Source organism: Myotis lucifugus, unplaced genomic scaffold, assembly GCF_000147115.1.
Source record: "Myotis lucifugus unplaced genomic scaffold, Myoluc2.0 scaffold_739, whole genome shotgun sequence".
In the NCBI taxonomy this organism is placed as follows: Eukaryota; Metazoa; Chordata; class Mammalia; order Chiroptera; family Vespertilionidae; genus Myotis; species Myotis lucifugus.
Genome location: NW_005871787.1, coordinates 90,269 through 109,671, shown reverse-complemented (window position 1 = coordinate 109,671; position 19,403 = coordinate 90,269). Strand labels below are relative to the sequence as shown.

Here is a 19,403-nt window from a genome sequence, read left to right as displayed (position 1 = left end):
GTGTAAAAGTTCTTTATAAATTTTGGATATTAAGCCTTATCAGATGTATCATTTGGCCAATATGTTCTCCTATTTTTTTTAATCTTATGAAAGTATCTGGTGGCAAATTTGGTGAACTGCCCCGGAGAGAAGCTGCATTTGGGGTCTCGAACCCACAGCCGATAAACCCAGGAATGGAACGTGGCCGCCTCGTTCCCACCGCCCCTACAATGGGAAACCCACCCCTCTCACACAGACTGCGAGGCTCGGTGCGGAAGGCACTGCCGCGGAGCTGCTCCTGCCCTGAAAATAGATTCCCTGCCTCCTTCAGCCGCTTCTCAGATTCTATTACCTCGAGGTGAAAGCAAACACAGCTTTCACGGCGGAAAACGATTCCTTGTGTCAACATGGAGAGAGGCTCTTTTCAAAACAGATGGTCCAACGGGAAGGGACTTAGCGGAGAACCTGCTGGAAATGAGGTCCCAGCTCTTGAAGGCGTGGGGGGCGTTTTGTTTGCCGGGAACGTTCCACTGAGGCCTCGCCCAGCTTAGGGCCCGAGCGGTGTTTGTCCAGGAGTTCATAAATCTCAGCAACGCCCGTGTGCGGGGCCGCGGCCGTGACCGGTGTGCGCGCACAGAGGCTCGCGCTGTGGCTGCGACTTCGCCGGCTGTGGGACTGAGTGACGGCGCAGAGACTATGAGGGAACAGCAGCTTCCGCGAGCCCCGTGAATGGCGCTACGGACCGGACGTAGAACACCACCGCGATCGTTCCCTCATCGATTGGAATGCTCAGCCCCTCGGGGGCGCCTCGATTCCCCTGCAGCAGTGTGGCCGACGAGACAGTGCCAGCAACGGTCTGCTCGGGGTCTCCTGCCTCCATCCATGGGCACCGTGGAGCGGCCCATGAGATTCCGCACCGTGATGGCATTCCAGGCCCCTCTGGTAGCTCCCGCACCTCCTCCCCTTCCTCCTCCTCCTCCTCCTCCTCCTCCTCCTCCTCCTCCTCCTCCTCCTGACATAATGGGAAGTTGTGGGGAGTGGCATTCAGTCAGAAGCAGAATACAGTGGGGCCTTGACTTATGAGTGTCCCGACTAACGAGTTTTTTGAGACACCAGCTGTCTCTCGGCCGATTTTTTGCATTGAGTTGACAGAGTAATTTGAGTTAACAAGCTCCTTAACGAGCTCGGTCTCGGAACGAATTAAACTCGTAAGTTAAGGCCCCACTGTATAACCTTTTCTTTCTTTTTAAAAAAATGTATTTTTTATCGATTTCAGAGAGGAAGGGAGAAGGAGAGAGAGATAGAAACATCAATGATGAGAGAGAATCACGGATCAGCTGCCTCCTGCACGCCCCCGACTGGGGATCGAGCCCGCAACCTGAGCCTGTGCCCTGACCAGGAATCGAACCATGAGCTCCTGGGGCAGCCGGGACCCACTGAGCTGCGCCGGGTGGGCCCCGCTCTGCTTTAAAGGCAGGTGTTCGATGCCGCGAGAAGGTGTGCGGGACGCGAGGTTGCCACTGCCTCTGGGCTGAAGCTGCACACGCTACAAACGGCCCCATTTGTCTGGGGCAGCGGAAAGCCAGATGGTTTGAGAAGGTTGATTTCAAAGTCCTAGCACATGTGCCAACGAATGGAGACTGTGAGGAGGACACGAACATCAGGCGCCTGTGCTCCCCTGCAGGCCCCGGCGGGAGTCTTCACTCGTCAGTGACAAGACAATCGTGACGATGAGAAATGTGGACCCAGGGGACAGAATCCCGTACAGCCCTCACTCAGCGTCCCCTCACCTCGAGCCATCAGAGGCAGCCTCCAGTTCCCAGGTAGCCGTCTGTCCTTCCCACTGGGAACTGTCACCAGCAACACCACAAGGTGGGGTCGTCAAAGACCCGAGACTCTTGCTTGGGACACGCACTCCGATCTTTCAGCAGCGTCCCCGTCCCCGAGAGCAAGACGCCAGGGAGGGCACCACCTACCCGACACTCCTCCGTACGTGGTCCGCTTCCCGGCGCCCACTGCTGGCCAGGGCGTGCCGTCGGCTCGGAGTCCCATCAGGCCCGAGACCGTGTTGGTGGCGGTCACACCGTCGGCGCCACCTGCGGAAAACACATCACCACTGACCTGCAGTTTTTAAAGGGACACGGGGAAACCCATTCAGACCCGACAGCCCGGGAAAACATGCCCGGCACCGCCTCACGCGAGTGTTTCCCCACCCGGAGTCTGCCCTAAGCCTGCTCCTCCAACTGCACTTAACACGCTCGGCGCACACGTGGTTAACCACTGCCTCTCCATGTTCCCGATTCCTGTACAGACGTATGGATGCCAAATGTTCTGTACTCAACGCTATTTTCCAGGTAATTTACAATATATATGTGTAATATATTTGCAAATCAGGATGCAATTTCCAGTGGGTAGAAGGCAGCGTAGATGATTTGTAAAATCATGCACTGACCCTATAATTTATGGATTCAAGAGATGTCTGCTGCACATATGTTTAAGGCAGTGTACTAGGCACACCCAATAAAATATAATGGCAACTCGTCAGCAATTTCACATCATGGAAGGTGGTATCTTTCTTTCACTTTATTAAAGGTTCAGATGCTGCTGTGGGACTGTTACATTATCATGTCATTTGTTTCCGGGTGATCTGTTGTGACTGTGGCTTTGTTTCATAATTCTCCCTGCGTGAGACACCAGTTTATGAGGAAACAGGAATGTTCCTTGGCTCCCAAGTCTGGCGTCTCTTTATGAGCCTGAGTCTAGGGCAGCCGTGGGCAAACTACAGCCTGCGGGCCGGATCCGGCCCGTTTGAAATGAATAAAACTAAAAAAAAAAAAGACCGTACCCTTTTATGTAATGATGTTTACTTTGAATTTATATTAGTTCACACAAACACTCCACCCATGCTTTTGTTCCGGCCCTCCGGTCCAGTTTAAGAACCCATTGTGGCCCTCGAGTCAAAAAGTTTGCCCACCCCTGCTCTAAACCCTGGTCTAGGGGCATCTACCGGTCTGTGAGATCAGGCTCACTCTGATGCTTTCCTTAACCTCTAAACCAGCGGTTCTCAACCTCCTGGCCCTTTAAATACAGTTCCTCATGTTGTGACCCAACCATAAAATTATTTTCGTTGCTACTTCATAACTGTAACGTTGCTGTTATGAATCGTCATGTAAATATCTGATAGGCAGGATGGTCTTAGGCGACCCCTGTGAAAGGGTCGTTCGACCGCCCAAGGTGTCGCGACCCACAGGTTGAGAACCGCTGCTCTAAACCAAGACACACACGTACATTCGTGGCCAGAGATGAACTGTGTGTGACTCCATCCTTCAGGCGCGAGTGCACGCCTGGGCCATCGGCGCGGGTCTAGGAGCCTTACCTTCCTTGGCAGCTCTCGCGATGCTGACGATGTCCGTGACGTTGGGGGTCAATTTGGCGAAAAATGGAATGCGAATCGCTTGCCGAACCCAGCGGCAGATGTTCCGCACCAGCTCCGGGTCCTGTCAGACAGGTGAGCGAAACACAGACCGTGATTAAAGAGCCCCCTGTCACCGCCGTGTCCGTGCGGACACCCCACCGGCGCTGAGCTCCGCGGCGCTGAGCTCCGCGGCATTTCTCAGGACGACACCTGGATGCACGGGGGTGGGGGGTGCGGGGGTGCCCCCGCTTGACGTGAACGGAGAGTTCAAAGCACAGAGGTTACCCTCAACAAGGCCTTTGGACCCAAAACTACGCAGCACCCGACGGAAGGACGTGCCACCCACGACGTAGCAGGAATCAAACTAAACTTCCGGGGGAGAGTTTGCGACACCCCAGAATTTCCAGTGACCTCCCTGGCTGAAGTCCAGCAGGGGGAATCTAAACTGGGGCCTCCCGGTGAACGCTATGGGACCTGAAACCTGTTGCTTTCGTTGTTATTATTATTATTACTATGTAATCCTCACCAGAGGATATTTTTCCATTGATTTTTTTTCAGAGAGAGTGGGAGAGAGAGGCAAGACAGAGAGAAACATCGATGTGAGAGAGACACACCGATTGGTTGACTCCTGCACGTGCCCCGACCAGGGCCTGGGCTGAGGAAGAGCTTCAACCAAGGTACGTGCCCTTGACCGGAATCGAACCCGGGACCGACGCGCTACCCACGGAGCCACCCCAGCCAGGGCTCACTCTGTTCTCAGGGGGCTCAGTCAGGAGAAGACCTGTGACCCCCAGTCCATCTCTGAGGATGCGAGCAGGTGCTGACACAGGCTGCACAAGAGCTCATCAGGAACCTTGGCTCCTGCAAACGTTCCCGAGATCCGAGCAGCACCTTGCAACACGCACCCTGGAAAGAACTGACCACAGCGGCGCCAGTGGAATAAACGGCGCCCGTGCTCCCGGCCCGTCCCCGGGGGTTCCGCGGCGCCTGTGTTCTCACGGACGAATGTCACTGAGAGGGTGATCACCTGTCATTTAGAGGGTGATCCGGGAAAACAGCTCCGATGTAGTCACGCTCTTTGGTTCCCACCCAGACAACAGTCCTCCCCGCCCATTACTTTTAGTGCAAAATGTATTCTGACAGGTAGAGCGCACTCTGATAGATCACCCTAAGATATGCAAAAGCAATTCATTACTGAACGTGGGAATATTATCTTAGCAAGTGGAAAGGTGGTTTTTGAATAAAAGAAAAAGCCAGAAAGAAACATAGTCATGTATTTCAACGATGAAACAGTAGGCACGCACACCCTTTGCAATTAATCTTTGTATATGTAAGAAAGCTGCTCTTTGCATTTTAACCTTTCCGAGTCTTTTAAGATGAGATTTCGAATGGTCTAACCTTTAGAAAGGACCTTTTCACGTGGGCCTCATGCGTCTCAGCCCGTCATCTCGCGTCCTTCCAGACCTTACGCGTTTGTGGGCCAAGACGCCGCGACGAGGCGATTTCTGGTGATTGTTATTGTCTCCGGGCAGCAGAACTAATCATTTTAACAAAGAAACAGTTCTTCTGGCTTTGCTTGTTCTCTTTTTCAGGACAGTCATTTCCTCATGAAGCAGAACGATGAATGCGGCGGCGTGTGGCACGCTCGACAGGGCACACTGCCCCGTGAATAGTAAAACCTGGAGACTGAGCTGAACAAATTCTCACCCATAAAAATGGAGATCGGCCCTGCCCACGCGATGCTCATGAAATATTTATCACCGCGCCATCGGCGTGATGGAGGGAGTTGCATCTTTGGGACTTTGATGTGTAAGTGATAAATTTCCATGGGACGTAGCCTAGACATGACAGCAGCTCTAGGTAATGGGGGTAGCATGTCCTTCGAGAAACACTCGCTTCAAGGTAGAATCCGACAATAGGTGAACGATCACTTGCCTTGCATAATACGTGGCATGCAGCCTGCTCAGAATGACCAAAACAGACTTAAAATCTTATTGGGGCCTGGCCGGTGTGGTTCAGTGGATTGAGTGTCGTCCCAGGCCCCAAGAGGTCGCTGGTTTCTATGCTGGGCCATAAGATAATAATTTCTAATTCTAATAACTACTATATAGTTATAGTATACTAGAGGGGGTGGGGGGTGGGGGGTGCACGAAATTCATGCAAGAGTAGGCCTCCCTTCCCCGGGCTGCCCTCGCAACCCCGGCTTCGTCTGGAAGGACGTCTGGTCTAATTAGCATATTATGCTTTTATTATTATAGGTAATATGTAGCATATAGTATATAGCTACATGTCGTAGTGCTAGCACGTGGGAGTGATAGGTGCGGGTACCCTGCTGCTTTGAGGCCCCCGTGACGCCCTCTCTCTGGAGGACTGGCGGTCCCCCAATTACCGAGGGCACCAAATCTCTCTGGTTTCACACTGCGAATAAAGGGAAAAGCACCAGAGAATGGGACTGAGAATTTCTTGATGAGCTAAATTACAAGTGAAGTTTGTGACTTTAAGAAACATTTCTCTTCAATTTACCTGGCAATTTTCATGCTGCACAAGTCTTTTCAAAATGCCTTTCTCAGAAGCTGGCGTCTCAGCGAATCCATTTAGCAGCTCTAAGATGTTTTCCACTGAGGAACTTCTGAGCCCTCATTCGCAGGCCCCGGCAGTAAGTAGCCAGCATTTTACTGCGTCCTTTTTCTGACAGAGAGAACGCGGGCCCCGAAGGTCAAACTGAGTGCCTCTTTCAACTTCTTAATTTTCTTCCCCATTTTCCAGGCCTGAGCCATCATCTCCTTTAGCGAAATTGCTCCCTGAAGTGAAATTCTGCCGTCCCTTGCACGCGAGAACTATGAAGGCTCCCTCTTCATTCCTACCCGCAAGACCAGACGCAGCGTCAGAGTAATAAATTATTTTTAAAAGGGGACAAATGAAAGTAAGCATCTGAAGCTATAACCACCTGGTGGTCAGTAGCCGTGGGCCTGACATGTATGTGATGGCGGGGATGACCGCTGAGAGGCGAGATGGGGCCTTCGGCTGATGTCAAATAGACGGAGCCTGTTCTCAACCGAATAGTGAGCTGGCGTCTCCCTCCCTGCGGCCACGGCGCCCCGCAGAGCCCGTATGCAGTGACCCCTCGCAGTGCTGGAGATGAGCCAACGCTCTCCATACGCCACAGAGATCCCACCGCGGGATCAATGATGCCGTGATTACACGTGGCCACACAGCTGGTTCTAAATAGTTAAGAAACAGACCACACATACGCTCTCCACATCGGTCCCTGTCTAACGAAGGGAGTCAGGTTAGCCTACTGACCTGTGTCCCTCCCAGACCAGCCGTCACTACCTCTGTTTCCTCTGCCCACAGTCCCCTCCCCACTCATGTCTACACACTGGCTCCAGCCCCCGAAAGAATTAATTTCCTCATTTATCTTCCTTTAAGGTTTTGTATAGAACTTTAGTAAAGAGACGACTAGCTGAGTATTATTTGCTACATAACTGGGTGGATCATTTGATAAAAATATCTGAAAAGTATCAGTAGGGCTGTACATTTCCAAAGACACGTTAGAAAAGATGATACAAATGGTCGGACGACATAGAACATAGGAGTGCTCCTGTAGAGTGTTCTTACACACTCGGCTGCTAATTGTCCAAGAACGACACACCTACTGTGTGCAACTGGCTCTCCTGACAGCTCGCTGCAGTGTCGCTGCGACTGTTGCGATCAATCAGTATAGAAAAGCTATCACTTGCAAATGTTTAAGTTAATCTTATTGCATCAGTTCTTTGTGCCAAGGGGCCTTTGGGCTTATTTCTTCCTGTTATTGAACATCTCATCAAAGCTAACAATTTGTTTCAGGAGAGATAAGCTAGAGAAAATGAATTCCACGGTGAGTGAGAGGTAATCGGGCCAGTTTGATAGGAGGAACTTGACACCTACAACAGCTATTAAAGAGAAAGGGAAAAGAAGAAACGTCGTAAATCTAAATTTTGTTAAAAGTGCATGAATAGGAATGAGCAGTAACAAAAAATGTATATTAGGATACGGAAGCTGAATCCTGCAGAAGGTCATTTTTGTGGTTAAGCCGTTAATGTTGAATGCCCCATATTAGAGGGAGAAGAGCCGCTTTTAGTATAAGCACACTCAAAATCAAGTATCTCTCCCTTTGGGATAGAATCGGAGTTGCAAACGGACAGTCCTGGCCTTCTCTATTTCCAGTGTTTGATCCTTGACAAGCACTCCGCAGGCAACGACAGGTGAGCTGAGAAACATCTGCGTCAACAGGTGTGAAGGGCACATCAGGTCAGCACCTTGCTCTACAATTAAAACACAAATACAGCCCGGCCGGCGTGGCTCAGTGGTGGAGCGTCGACTTATGAACCAGGAGGTTACAGTTTGATTCCCAGTCAGGGCACATGCCTGGGCTGCAGGCTCGATGCCCAGGAGGGAGCGTGCAGGAGGCAGCCAATCAATGATGCTCTCTCATTGATGTTTCTATCTCTCTCCCTCCCCCTTCCTCTCTTAAGTCAATAAAAATATATTAAAAAAATAACACACAAATACACACAAAAACGAGTAACTATCAGATTATTCCACATCTGTGAGTTTTGATCAATACAGTATTCACATAAAAAGGAATAGACAGACGTTGATATTTCTATGCTACTTCCCCTAACTCCGACAACACCAAACATATACCATGTGTTTCAAGAATCCCTTACTCAGGGCCCGCACTTCTGACGTAGGGAACAGACAGCTGTTTGAACATTGTGTACCCTGTAGTTCATCTTGATATAGTGACCTCAAATGGAACCACAGAAATAAACCCAGATCTGCCCAGCTGTAAAAGAAGTCAGAGGGAGGGAGGCCCACGTCGATGTGTTAGCAACAGCCCGAAGGAGTGTGAAGACCTGTCTGTTTCCTTTCACATCATGTTCTTGCTGTTCATCGTCAGTTAGTGCTTGAAGGGGGAAGGGGAGCGAGACCGTGTGTGAGAGCCCGTCGGCGCCGTGGTAAACAGTAAGGCATCGCCAGCGTATTTATCCTGCTTGCACAGAGGAGGCCACCTGTTGCTCAACAAGTCCCTTTATGGGGTGATACTCACTCACTCATTCATTCAACAAATGTTGAGGTTTTAACAGTAGATAAGACAGTTACTGGACTCATGGAGTTGTCATTCAAGTGGAAAATACAGCAAGTAGAAAATGCATAAATGTGTAATACAGTGTAAAGTAGGTATTAAAATATATACAGCAGGGCAGGAGGAAGGGGGAGAAGGGGAGACGGGGAGGCGGTGTGCACTGGGGACGGCTGCCCAGGCTCACCCTGAGGAATCCACATTGAACTCTGTGTATTCTATCCAGGATCAACACAAATCACCACTTGCTGTTACAGTGACTTAAATCATTTTAATTTCATGGAGTTAACTTTTTTTCTGTGCTCCTAGATTTTGAGTGGTCTGAAGTCAGGACCTGCATATATTTTTCATCATGCCATATCATCAATAGGGAGCATAGCACTGGTTTACAACAGATAAAATTGTCGACTATTCATCGCCTTCGACAGGACTTTATGAGAATGAGATGTGACTTCAAAGCAAATGCCAGGCGCACATCTATATACATAAAAGGCTAAGTGTCTGTCCGACAGATGGCTATGATGCGCAGTGACCACCAGGGGCAGACACTCAACACAGGAGCTGCCATGATGCGCACTGGCCATTTAAAAATAAATGGCACCGTGGACCTGGCGCTGACAAACCTTCCCCCAAGTGGGTCACAGGCCCTGCTACCACCCCAGAGCGACACCCCACCAAATTACAGACAGTGCTCCCAAGACCTGATGGCACAAAATGTGGCCCACAGCACAGCCCGGAAAGGGTCACTGTCGGCACTGGGTAATGACGTCACGTAGCAACGCCCGTCTTCCTCTTCCTAGCGACTAGCCTCCATGGAGTTTCTTCAGCCCAGGAACATAACTTGCTTTACAGCCAGGTGCAAACATTTTACAGTTTAATCAAATGTCTGTGAAGCGTTTTCCCGTGCTTCATCTCATTTGATCCTCACAGAAGTCCTGGAGTAGGTGGATAGGAGGCTCGGTGGAATCCTATTTTCTTCTCATTAGCCGGAAAATGGAGATTTAGAAAGCTTAGAAACTTGACCTGACTGAAAAGAAGAAATGATGGACCTTGAAAATGACTTCAGGTTTTCCACTGCACAGAATATAGTCAGACACGGCTGCAGTTAAACATTTTACCCGTTGTTGTCCCTGCGTGATCTACAATAATAATCTGCTTTGTGTTGATATTTACTGCTGTGTTGCTGACAATGACCTGAAAGAGAAGTTGGGGTGCTTTGCTGAGCTGGAAAAAGTTGAGCTAAATCAGAAAGCAGGTCTAATGAAGCAAGTTTATTCTATATCAAAAAAGGCTAAGTTGACTCACGCATGCGCGATACATATAAAGCTCTTGCTGGCACCCATCGCACGCGTGTTTCGATCTGTCACTGTCGATTGTGAATTTGGTTGACACTCTATTACTGAGAAAGGGTGAATAGCAATATTAAAATATTTCTTCTAATTAATTTCCTTTCAATGTGCATGAATCCTTGCACCCAGCCACTAGTGTTTTATAAGACCACTACTTGTTTCTATTACCCGGTTTTCTAGGTCACACAATAGCAGGACACCGAGAGGCAGGTGTTAGCGGGTAGAGGGCTCGTGAAAGTTAGGCTAATGCTGAGCCAAGCCATTCGCTTAACCAGCCTCATTGTACCAGCCACGGTTTTTGAAAAACCATATATTGCTCTACTTTATATGAGGCCATTCACCAGAAGTGACAACTGCAAATGTGTGCACTTGTGTTCAAATGGGTTATCGCTGGGTAGTGAGATTTTCTTCACAAAGAAGGAATGAAGAAAAAGGGAAGGAGGAGAGGGAGGGATGGAGGAAGGGAGGGAGTGAGGGAGGAAGGGTGAGAAGGAGGAAGGACGAAAAGAGGGGAGGAAGGGAGGAAGAAAGAGAGAGAGAGGGGAAGGGAGAGAGAGGGGGAGGAAGGATCGATAGAGGGAGGGAGGGAGACAGGCTGGCTGAAGGAGACCAGACCTAAGAAACGGAATTAACTCCTCCAAATCATGGCATTTGTATGTTGTCACAAATTCAACAATAGTGCCATCTGTTCAGAGAGGCTTAAGAGTAATGGGCAGCATTTCACTTTCAGACACAGACCTAGAATGACATAAGATTAATTGAATGTCTGTGCTTTTATTAAGAAAATACGTTGGGTTACATTTCTTCTTAAAGCTACACACGCTTCTGCGTGAACAGGAAGGCAGAGACATGCAGCCACAGTCCTAGCTAGATGAGGCACGTCAGAAGTCAGATGAGGCACGTCTCCTGAACGTGTGGCCTCTGTGCCGTGTTTAAGAAACGTTCTGGAGCTCCTCCGCCAGGTCCCCTCGTATTCCCCGAGACGCTCCGGAGACCCAGGCTGTCGTCTCCGAACGGTGCCAGGAGCACCGAGGACGCAGCACCCGAGGACGCAGCCAGTGCTCCTGGGCCCTGACCTGCCGTGGGGGCCCGAGGCGGCCAGCCCTCCCGCCCAGCCTGCGTGTGGAGCTCTGGGTCCGAGCTGCCTCCTTCACATGAGGTCTTTCAGCCACTGCTCCTGTTTCTGTTTGATGTCGTTTACTGCCAAGGGCCAGATGGCTTCCACAGGATTTAAAACAGGGCGTGAGCCCGGCCGAGGTGGCTCAGTGGTTGAGTGTCAACCCATGAACCAGGAGGTCACAGATAGATTCCCAGTCAGGGCACAGAAAAGCCGGGTGGCCGGCTCCATCCCCAGTGGGGGGCGTGCAGGAGGAGCCGATCCATGATTCTCTCTCACCACTGATGCTTCTCTCTCTCTCCCTCTCCCTTCCTCTCTGAAATTTATAAAAATATATTAAACAGCTGAGTGAAATATACATGTATACAATGAAATTGCTTACAATGTATCACACATGCACTCGGTTTCCATTGAAGACACAGACCCATGTGTGTATGTTTGTGCAAGCACACATGCACGCACCATGTCTGTCTGGGCCTGTGTACACACGCACACACACACACGCACGCACCATGTCTGTCTGGGCCTGTGTACACACGCACACACTATGAACAGATGAGCAGTGGCAGTGCCGTCTGGGCAGGGCTGGGAGCTGCGCCCCCGTCGGCGGATGTGTGACTGCGAACTCTGTCCCTTTGCTTGGTTCTGTCCCCAAAGCACGTGCGTCTGCTCCGAGTGCGTCCCTGTCCTCGGAGCACGGAAATGGTGTGGGCTGGTCACGCCCAATGGAGGCCGTGCCTCCTCCTGGCGGGGGAGGGGAGAGCAGGACTGACCAGGGACCGTGTGCTGGGTCCCCACGTGCTGGGTCCCCGGCCCAGGACAAGCCGTGCTACACGCCCCGGGCTCTGGGAGAGAAAGCGGTGAATGTGTAGTCGATAAGTAAGTGAGTGCGGTATCAGTGCGATGGATACACGGAAAACACAAAAGCAAGAACGAAGAGCAGCGCTCCATGACGCAGTACGGCTCAGACACCCACAGACTACACCTGTGCCATGTCCAGTGTTTGTGGGGGATCCTGTAAGACTGCTCACATCTCCTGTGTAAGGAGTTTGGACCACACACCAGGGATGGTGTGAGGGAGCCACTCGGCTGCAGATGAGCTGGCTGTGGAGGCCTCTGGCAGCCAACGCCCACGCTGCTGTGCAGTGCGGACAGGTTTTTTCCAACTGAGAAGCACAGGATAATTTTTTAAACTTTTTATTTATTTAATATATATATTTTTATTGATTTCAGAGAGGAAGGGAGAGGGAGAGAGAGAGAGAAACATCAATGATGAGAGAGAATCACTGATTGGCTGCTTTCTGCACGCCCTTGACAGGAACCAAAGCCGGGACCCTCCAGTCTGCAGGCGGACACTCTATCCACTGAGCCGAACTGGCCAGGGCACAAAATAATTTTTCAAAGTGATCTGTCTAAAGTGACCCCTGCAGAAAGCCAGCTGCTGATTCTCATGGACATGAAGGAAACACTAAACCATTTAGAACCGGCTGCGTCTCAGGAAGCAGAGGTTCTGGGTACAGTGGCGGTGCCGCGCGCATCTATGCTCTATACGGGAAACACGGCGCAGGGATGTTCGGAAATGTTCCAGCCGGGGCTCAAGCACAAGCCACGTGAACAGCTCATCGATGATTCCGTTCTGCTTCTCCAGCCGCGTTAGGGATCCACGGGGACCATTTCCACATTTCAGTTAGACTTTAGACTCTTTCCGAGGAAGGTTTTACGGGAGAGCGATGCTCGGGATCTGAGGTCTTGGGACATATGCTCATTAATATCGACATCTCAGGGCTCGGAGAGTACCTCTCTCCGACAATTTCTTGCTAATTCTTCGGTAACTGCTAAAACTTGGCTTATTCAGCTTAATATGGCACTTATTTGGGAGATGCAGATTTTTTTAAAAATAAATGTTTTCATTAATTTCAGAGAGAGGGAGAGATAGAAACATCATTAAGAGGAAAACCAGCAAAATGTTTAAAATACTGATTTCTTAATTTTGGGTTGGAAAAGTAGGGGGCATCTTATACACAGAAAAATAATTACAAAAATTAGCCCGGCCAGTGTGGCTCAGTGGTTGAGTGTCGACCTATGAACCAGGATGTCACGGTTCAATTCCCGGTAAGAGCACATGCCCAGGTTGCAGGCTCCATCCCCAATGGGGGGTGGGGTGGGGAAGGGGCATGCAGGAGGCAGTGGATCAGTGATTCTCTCTCGTCATTGATGTTTCTCTCTCTCTCCTTCTCCCTTCTTCTCTGAAATCAATAAACAATTTTAAAAAATAATAATTACAGACGTTATTTAAAGAACCTGGGAGAATGGAACCGCCGTGAATTCACCCTGAGGGTGCTGACCTCCTGTCGGCGCTCAGCATGCGTGGGAAGCCTGGACGTGCCGGGCAGCTATACGTGATGCCAGGGAGAGAGGGTTCCACCAGGAGCCAGGAAGCCCGAGTTCTAGTCCCGGCTTGGGGACAAGATGAAAAGGATCAGAACGGGAGGCAACACGTGCTCAGAGAGATGGAAAAGGAACCATACAAGTCCAATGTCAAGAAGCTAGGAAGCCGAGGCTGTGAGCGAGATGAGGCTGTGCCGGCTGGGGGAGGGTCAGAGCCTGGGGCCACCGGACTGACTACCTCCTGACAGCTCTGAGGAGAGAGGGAGGGAGGTCAGGCAGGAGGAGAGCGGGGTGTGGATGGGGAGGGAGCAAAGACGGTTTCCTAGGTGACCGGAGATGAAGCAGGAAAACGGACAGGCGTACGAAGAGGCTGCTAAGATGGGAGGAAGGTTTATCTCAGGGCTTCTATCACGCCCGGGGAGAGTGGGCCCGGCCGGGAAGATGGAGAAATGAAACCCAGAAAAGAGGGGAAGCGAGTCAGACAGTAAAACGGAGAAGGTTGGACGTAGGCACCAAGCAGGGAGGCCGGTCTGGGCAGGAGGAGGGCCCTGCTGACTAGAAAGAAATCAGCCAGGAGAGCCAATCAGCGAGGAAGCGGACGCCCCAGGACTCACCCCGATCCCCGCTGTCCTCCCCGCCCGGAGAAAAGCACCGATTGCCCCCGTGCTGCCCACCGTCCGCCCACAGGGTGGTGATGCATCCATCCGGGCAGGCCCCTGGCGACCCTCCCGCCTCCGCTGTCCTCAGGCTGATGCAGAACTCCCAGGCCTTTTGCTAAGACACTACCGAGGCCGGTCTAACCTGGAGAATCACAACGCGACAGGGTCTCTGGAATTGGTTTCCAGCGAACAGCACCCGATGAAGTGAACAGGAGGCTGAGTGGGATGTGGAAGGCGTGCGTGGCCAGGGGAGTCCGGGACAATAGCGTGGGCGTGCCGACAGCTCATCGACCGCTCAGCCATGGCCACAGGCGGGGCTGTGTCAACACTGGTGGGGGCTGTCCCCGGCTGCAGGACCGTTTTCTTCCTGGGAAGGGAGCTGCCTCTGAACCAACAAGCCGAACGCGGTCCCTGCTTAGCCCCATTGGCCACCGGATCTCCATTCCTACCTTTCTAAGTGGGTGGGCCTTTCATTTTAGGCACTTGAGTAGGTCTGTGACCGTGTAGTCCCTATGTCACAGAATTCTGTAGACCAAGCGGCAGGACATTATAACCCTATTATTACTTCTTAAAATTTTAACTTGATTTCTATTTTAGGAGAGAGAGGAAGGGAGAGAGAGAGAAACATCAATGTGAGAGTGAAACATGGATCAGCCGCTTCCTGCACACCCCCTACTGGGATCAAACCCGAAACCCGGGCACATGCCCTGACCAGGGATTGAACCGGTAACCTTTCGGTGCACGGGACAAGGACCAACCGAGCCACACCGGCCAGAGCAGAACTCCATCATGCTGACCTGCCATTTTTAACCCCAACCGTGTGGACGGAGACACTGGGAAATTAGCTTTGGTAGAAATAACCCGAACAACACAAAGGCGAGAGTGAACAAACATGTAAGAGCAAACGTCACTTGTGCCTGACGGCGACAGTTAAAACCGCGCTGAGTGGGCTCTGGAAAGGGGGGAAGTTGCCGGAGGAAGTCAACACCGCAGTGAGCCGGTCAGCACCTCTGAAGCTCTGAGTCCCCGGGGAAGGTACCCAGAGCGAGGCTTCCTCCACGCTGCGAGCGGGGTGGGGGTGGGGGTGTGAAGGTGACACCACAGGTGCCGGCACTGCACTGCCTCAGGTGCTGCGGTTCCCAAAGGCCCCCTGGGCGGCCCCTGCTCTGCCCCGAAGACACCTGGGAGGGGACCTGTTCCAAGCCCTGCCGTCTGGGGGCACTGGCTCTCTCCCACTTGCACCTACACAGTCCACCTGCTCAGTGAAGGGGCCACCAGCTCACTACACAGAACCAAGGCATCACCCGTAGCCTTCTGGTTTTTGTATGTATGTATGAATGTATGTATGTATGTATTTATGTTTATTTCAGAGAGGAAGAGAGAGGGAGAGAGAGACAGAAACATCAATGATGAGAGAGAATCATCGATCAGCTGCCTCCTGCACGCCCTCTACTGGGGATCGAGCCCACAACCTGGGCATGTGCTCTGATCAGGAATCAAACCATGACCTCCTGGTTCCTAGGTCGATGCTCAACCTCTGAGCCATGCCAGCTGGGCCTTCCGGTTTTCTATGGCTCAGGAGGGCCTCCCGTGCTGGCATGTGCCATGTGGTGAAACCTGAAAAATTCCCACCTGTTTCATGGGCTCAGGGATGCGTGGAAGGAAGGCAAGCTGCCCAGGTAGCTCCCACGAAGGAAGAACGAATGAATGAGGTCGAGGAGAATGCTAACGTAAGTGTAATGAGTATTCGCAAGGAGGTGCAATTAGAAAATAAAAATAATAATTGAATGGGCAATGACGATTTTCTGAGTACTAAAACCAAGCAGAGGGATCGCCAAGCGGAGCAGCCATGCTGAGAACGGAATTAGAGGTCCGGATAATGCCATGAAAGGGGAGGGGAAAACAAGGAAAATGAGCAATAAAGTAAGAGGTTTAGAGAAGAGCAGTTCCAGATGGGGGACAACATGAGCAGGGAATTAAAGAGAGAATCAAGGAAATAATAGAATAAAAGTTCCCTGAGTGGGAGAAAGGCTTTTGACAAAATGGGCTCAGTCAGACGCAGACAGGATTAATTTTACAGAAAGCCACACACCTAGACATAATCAGGGCAAGCGTCTGACCTCCCATGCTAATGAAGACATTCTCGCTTCTGCCAAGAACAAAGCGCCGTCTTCCTACAAAAGGGAGATTATCTGACGGTGCTGTTACAGAGAGGACTACGATGCTAGAATCCTCACATCAGCGAACGAAGCCCTCCCCTGGGAAGGAAAGCACAGTGGTGCTCGGCACCCCAGGGCTCAGGCCGAGGCCACCCAGGTCCTGGCATCTTATCTGAGAACACACCCGAGGAGGCACACCCACCGCACAGCACCTCAGCCGGAAGCAAGTCGCTTCTCTCCACGCAGAGGAGGCGGAATTTAACAGCACGACAGGCAGTGTGGATGCGGCTCGCTTTAAGCTAGCAGGTGGTAACTCTCTCTAAGCAAGGCTTGGAATAGAAGTTACAAGATAGGGCTCTTAGAATTAAACGTGTATATAAGTATATATTTGAATAAGTAAATATATATATTTAATAAAAATCTGCAACTGAAATTTTTCAGCTACGCAGAAAAACCCAGGTCTTGTGGAGGGAAGAGAACAGGAAGGAGCAGAGAGGAAGGAGTCTAAACGCCCCCGTGAGTAGAGGGAGAAGGGGTTCAGGCATAAACGTGGGGTGTCCTAGAAGGGCCATCATCAGTAATGAACTTGATGTGCTGATTGAGAAACACTGCTTAACAGATCACTGTGAACAGAACAAGAGTTCCATACCGAGTGCGAAAGACCAAGGGAGAAACTGCAACCAAGTACACAGATAGGAAACACCAAGATCGGAAATAATCAATCACATGGACCAATCACACTCCATACCGAATAGGCTGAGTTTCTTATAAAAATATCCAGATTGGGTTACAAGTTAAGTCGAGCAGCTAAAGTGAAAAGAAATGAGTGCAGGAATGGGACTGTGACGTGAAGAGTGAAAATCCAGACCCCAATCATGAAAGGTGGTGAGGAGTGGCATTCCATCATGACAACAGGCCTGGCTCCCAGAACCGCAGGCACCGACTGCTCAGCACACAACCCAAGGCACACCACCTCGCGGGAGGGCGTAGGCGCAGCACGACGCGATGGCTGTGGAACCAATGGGGACATATATGAAAACACAGGGACAGTAGAGAGACAAGTACACCCCGTCGAGATCTGGACCAGTCCGCCGGGGACAATCAGCAAGGACGGCGGCCCTGTGGATGACGGAAGGAGCCAGCGTGGTCTATTGGACACTGTGGAAGTCGGGGGCCCCATAGCGCATCTTTCCTCCTAGACCCAGGAGAGCACACTGGACGCACCACTGGCCACAAGAACATCTCGGCGGTTTCCCCACGAATAGTGGTTCCGTTCACCAGTTCTTGGAACAGACCCCAAGCCTCCACACGCCTCCATCCGCTGCTGGTGTTGGCCGGAGAGTGGCGATAGGGTGAGCGGCAGAGAGAAACCGGGTCCGTGGGTGGAGGGTGCGAGGCCTCAGCCCTTGTCCCCTCTCCCCCGAATCAGCGGGACCATTGCTGGGGTTGGGCCTCCTTTGTCTTCAGCTCATCTGTCTTCCTTGTATGTTTCCTCTATAAAAATCTCACAGTCACCAAACGCAAGGTCCTCCTCCCCTCTCTCTCCACCCGCCCCCCCCGCCCCCACCGGCCACCTATACGTGTGGGCATGTACACCGGATTTATACAAACACTTCCTTCACTTATGTTGAATTTCAAAGACCCTAAAGCGATGCAGACGTCCTCAGAATTACATCCGTACGCACGTGCCTTGACACTAGACTTTTCTCATGAGCCTTCTTTTCCACCCGAGAGTATAACGTAAGGAGATCAGGGTCTCAGATTTACGCAGGAACCACGGACGCGTCACACGCCTGAATGCTTCCCCGGACTCGGACCACACGGGGAGCGATGGCCACGCTTGTCTCCGGCTTAGCATGGACCACATTCGGGACCTCAGGCTGGAGCGTGAACCTGATGGCCGGTGCCTCGAACCGGGGTGCCTGTTCTTGTGTTTGTTTCTCAGGAGCTCACGCCCCAGTGCTCTGCTGGTTCCCATGGGACCCCGTTTGGAAGCTCACATGCTCGTCGAAGGACATAAAGTTAAAAACAAAAAGAAAAACAGGCCCAGTAGAAACAGACTATGTTCCTCTTCAGTGAGGTTACTTCTGACAAGTATATATATTTTTTAAAAAGTCAGAGTCCTTAAACTAACACATTTGGAAAATGCTATGTCTGAAAAATTGTCTTATAAACTTTTAAGCTGAGAAAAAAAATAGTCCCTTTGCTTAAGGCGACTTAAGCAGCTGATCTCATCTATGTCCCTCTTTTTAATCTCCTGTGTTCTTGTAGTATTGAATTTTTCTAGTTTCTACTTCCAAGTACAACTAATTTAATTTTTCAAAGGGCGGCAGGAATGGCCTTTTAGCGAATAAGAATTTTTCATGTTATGCCTTCATAGGACTCGGAGACCTGTTATTATTTTATGGGGGAAATTACCCGAGTTCCCTCCTCAGGAGAAAGCACCGAGACTTCCTCATGACTCCACACGACTCCCCGAGGCTGAGCAGAAGGCGCTCGGGTTCCCAGTGGAATTAATCAACGTCCAGATGATTACGGCCGGCGGTGGGCTCCGAGGTGGCCAATATGCTTATCAGAGTCGCGCCTGAGAACAGAAGACTCACGTCCCTTCATCTGCATCCACACAATGTCCATAAACAGAAGGACGTGGAAGACGAGGTCAGACGCAGCCCTGGGAGCAGACGCTGATGAATGAGTCCGAGGACGATTTTCGAGGGGACAGATAAGCCGGCTGTTGGGCGGCCGGGCCTGGCTCCGTGGGCTTGGAGTTGTTTTTATTTAGTGCTGTTTGCAGCTTCTGTCCCGGCAGCTCACAGAGGGGCTGATCATCCACGCCCCCCCAACCCTCGCCATCACCACCGCAAAGAAGGACGGTTCCATTTATTTTCACGGCAGAGCCCCATGTGTGAGGTCTGTGGGAGTCTGCTCACTGGCTGTGGTCCACCTACAGTTTCAGATATTTTTTTTTACTCTTTCTACTTTTTATTTTGCTAAATTTTTATTTCTTTACTAGAGGCCCGGTGCATGAAATTTGTGCACTTGAGGGGGGTCCCTCAGCCCAGCCTGCACCCTCTCACAGTCGGACAGTTGTTTTTATTTAGTGCTGCTGTGGAGGTGGGAAAGGCTCCCGCCACCGCTACTGTGCTCGCCAGCCATGAGCCTGGCTTCTGGCTGAGCGGTGACCCCCTGTGGGAGCGCACTGGCTACCCAGG

General features: G+C 51.2%; 1 protein-coding gene across 1 annotated transcript in view; it reads right to left on the bottom strand.

Moving 5' to 3' along the window:
• The window catches only part of LOC102434586 (dihydropyrimidine dehydrogenase [NADP(+)]), a gene marked incomplete at its 5' end in the record, with an annotated part of 162,046 nt that overhangs the window by 56,822 nt on the left and 85,821 nt on the right, over positions 1 to 19,403 (bottom strand). Inside the window, 2 exons of the mRNA XM_006105955.3 lie at positions 1,956 to 2,075; positions 3,356 to 3,476. Of these exons, the coding sequence (XP_006106017.1) occupies positions 1,956 to 2,075; positions 3,356 to 3,476 (241 nt within the window). The remainder of the gene's footprint in view (positions 1 to 1,955; positions 2,076 to 3,355; positions 3,477 to 19,403) is intronic.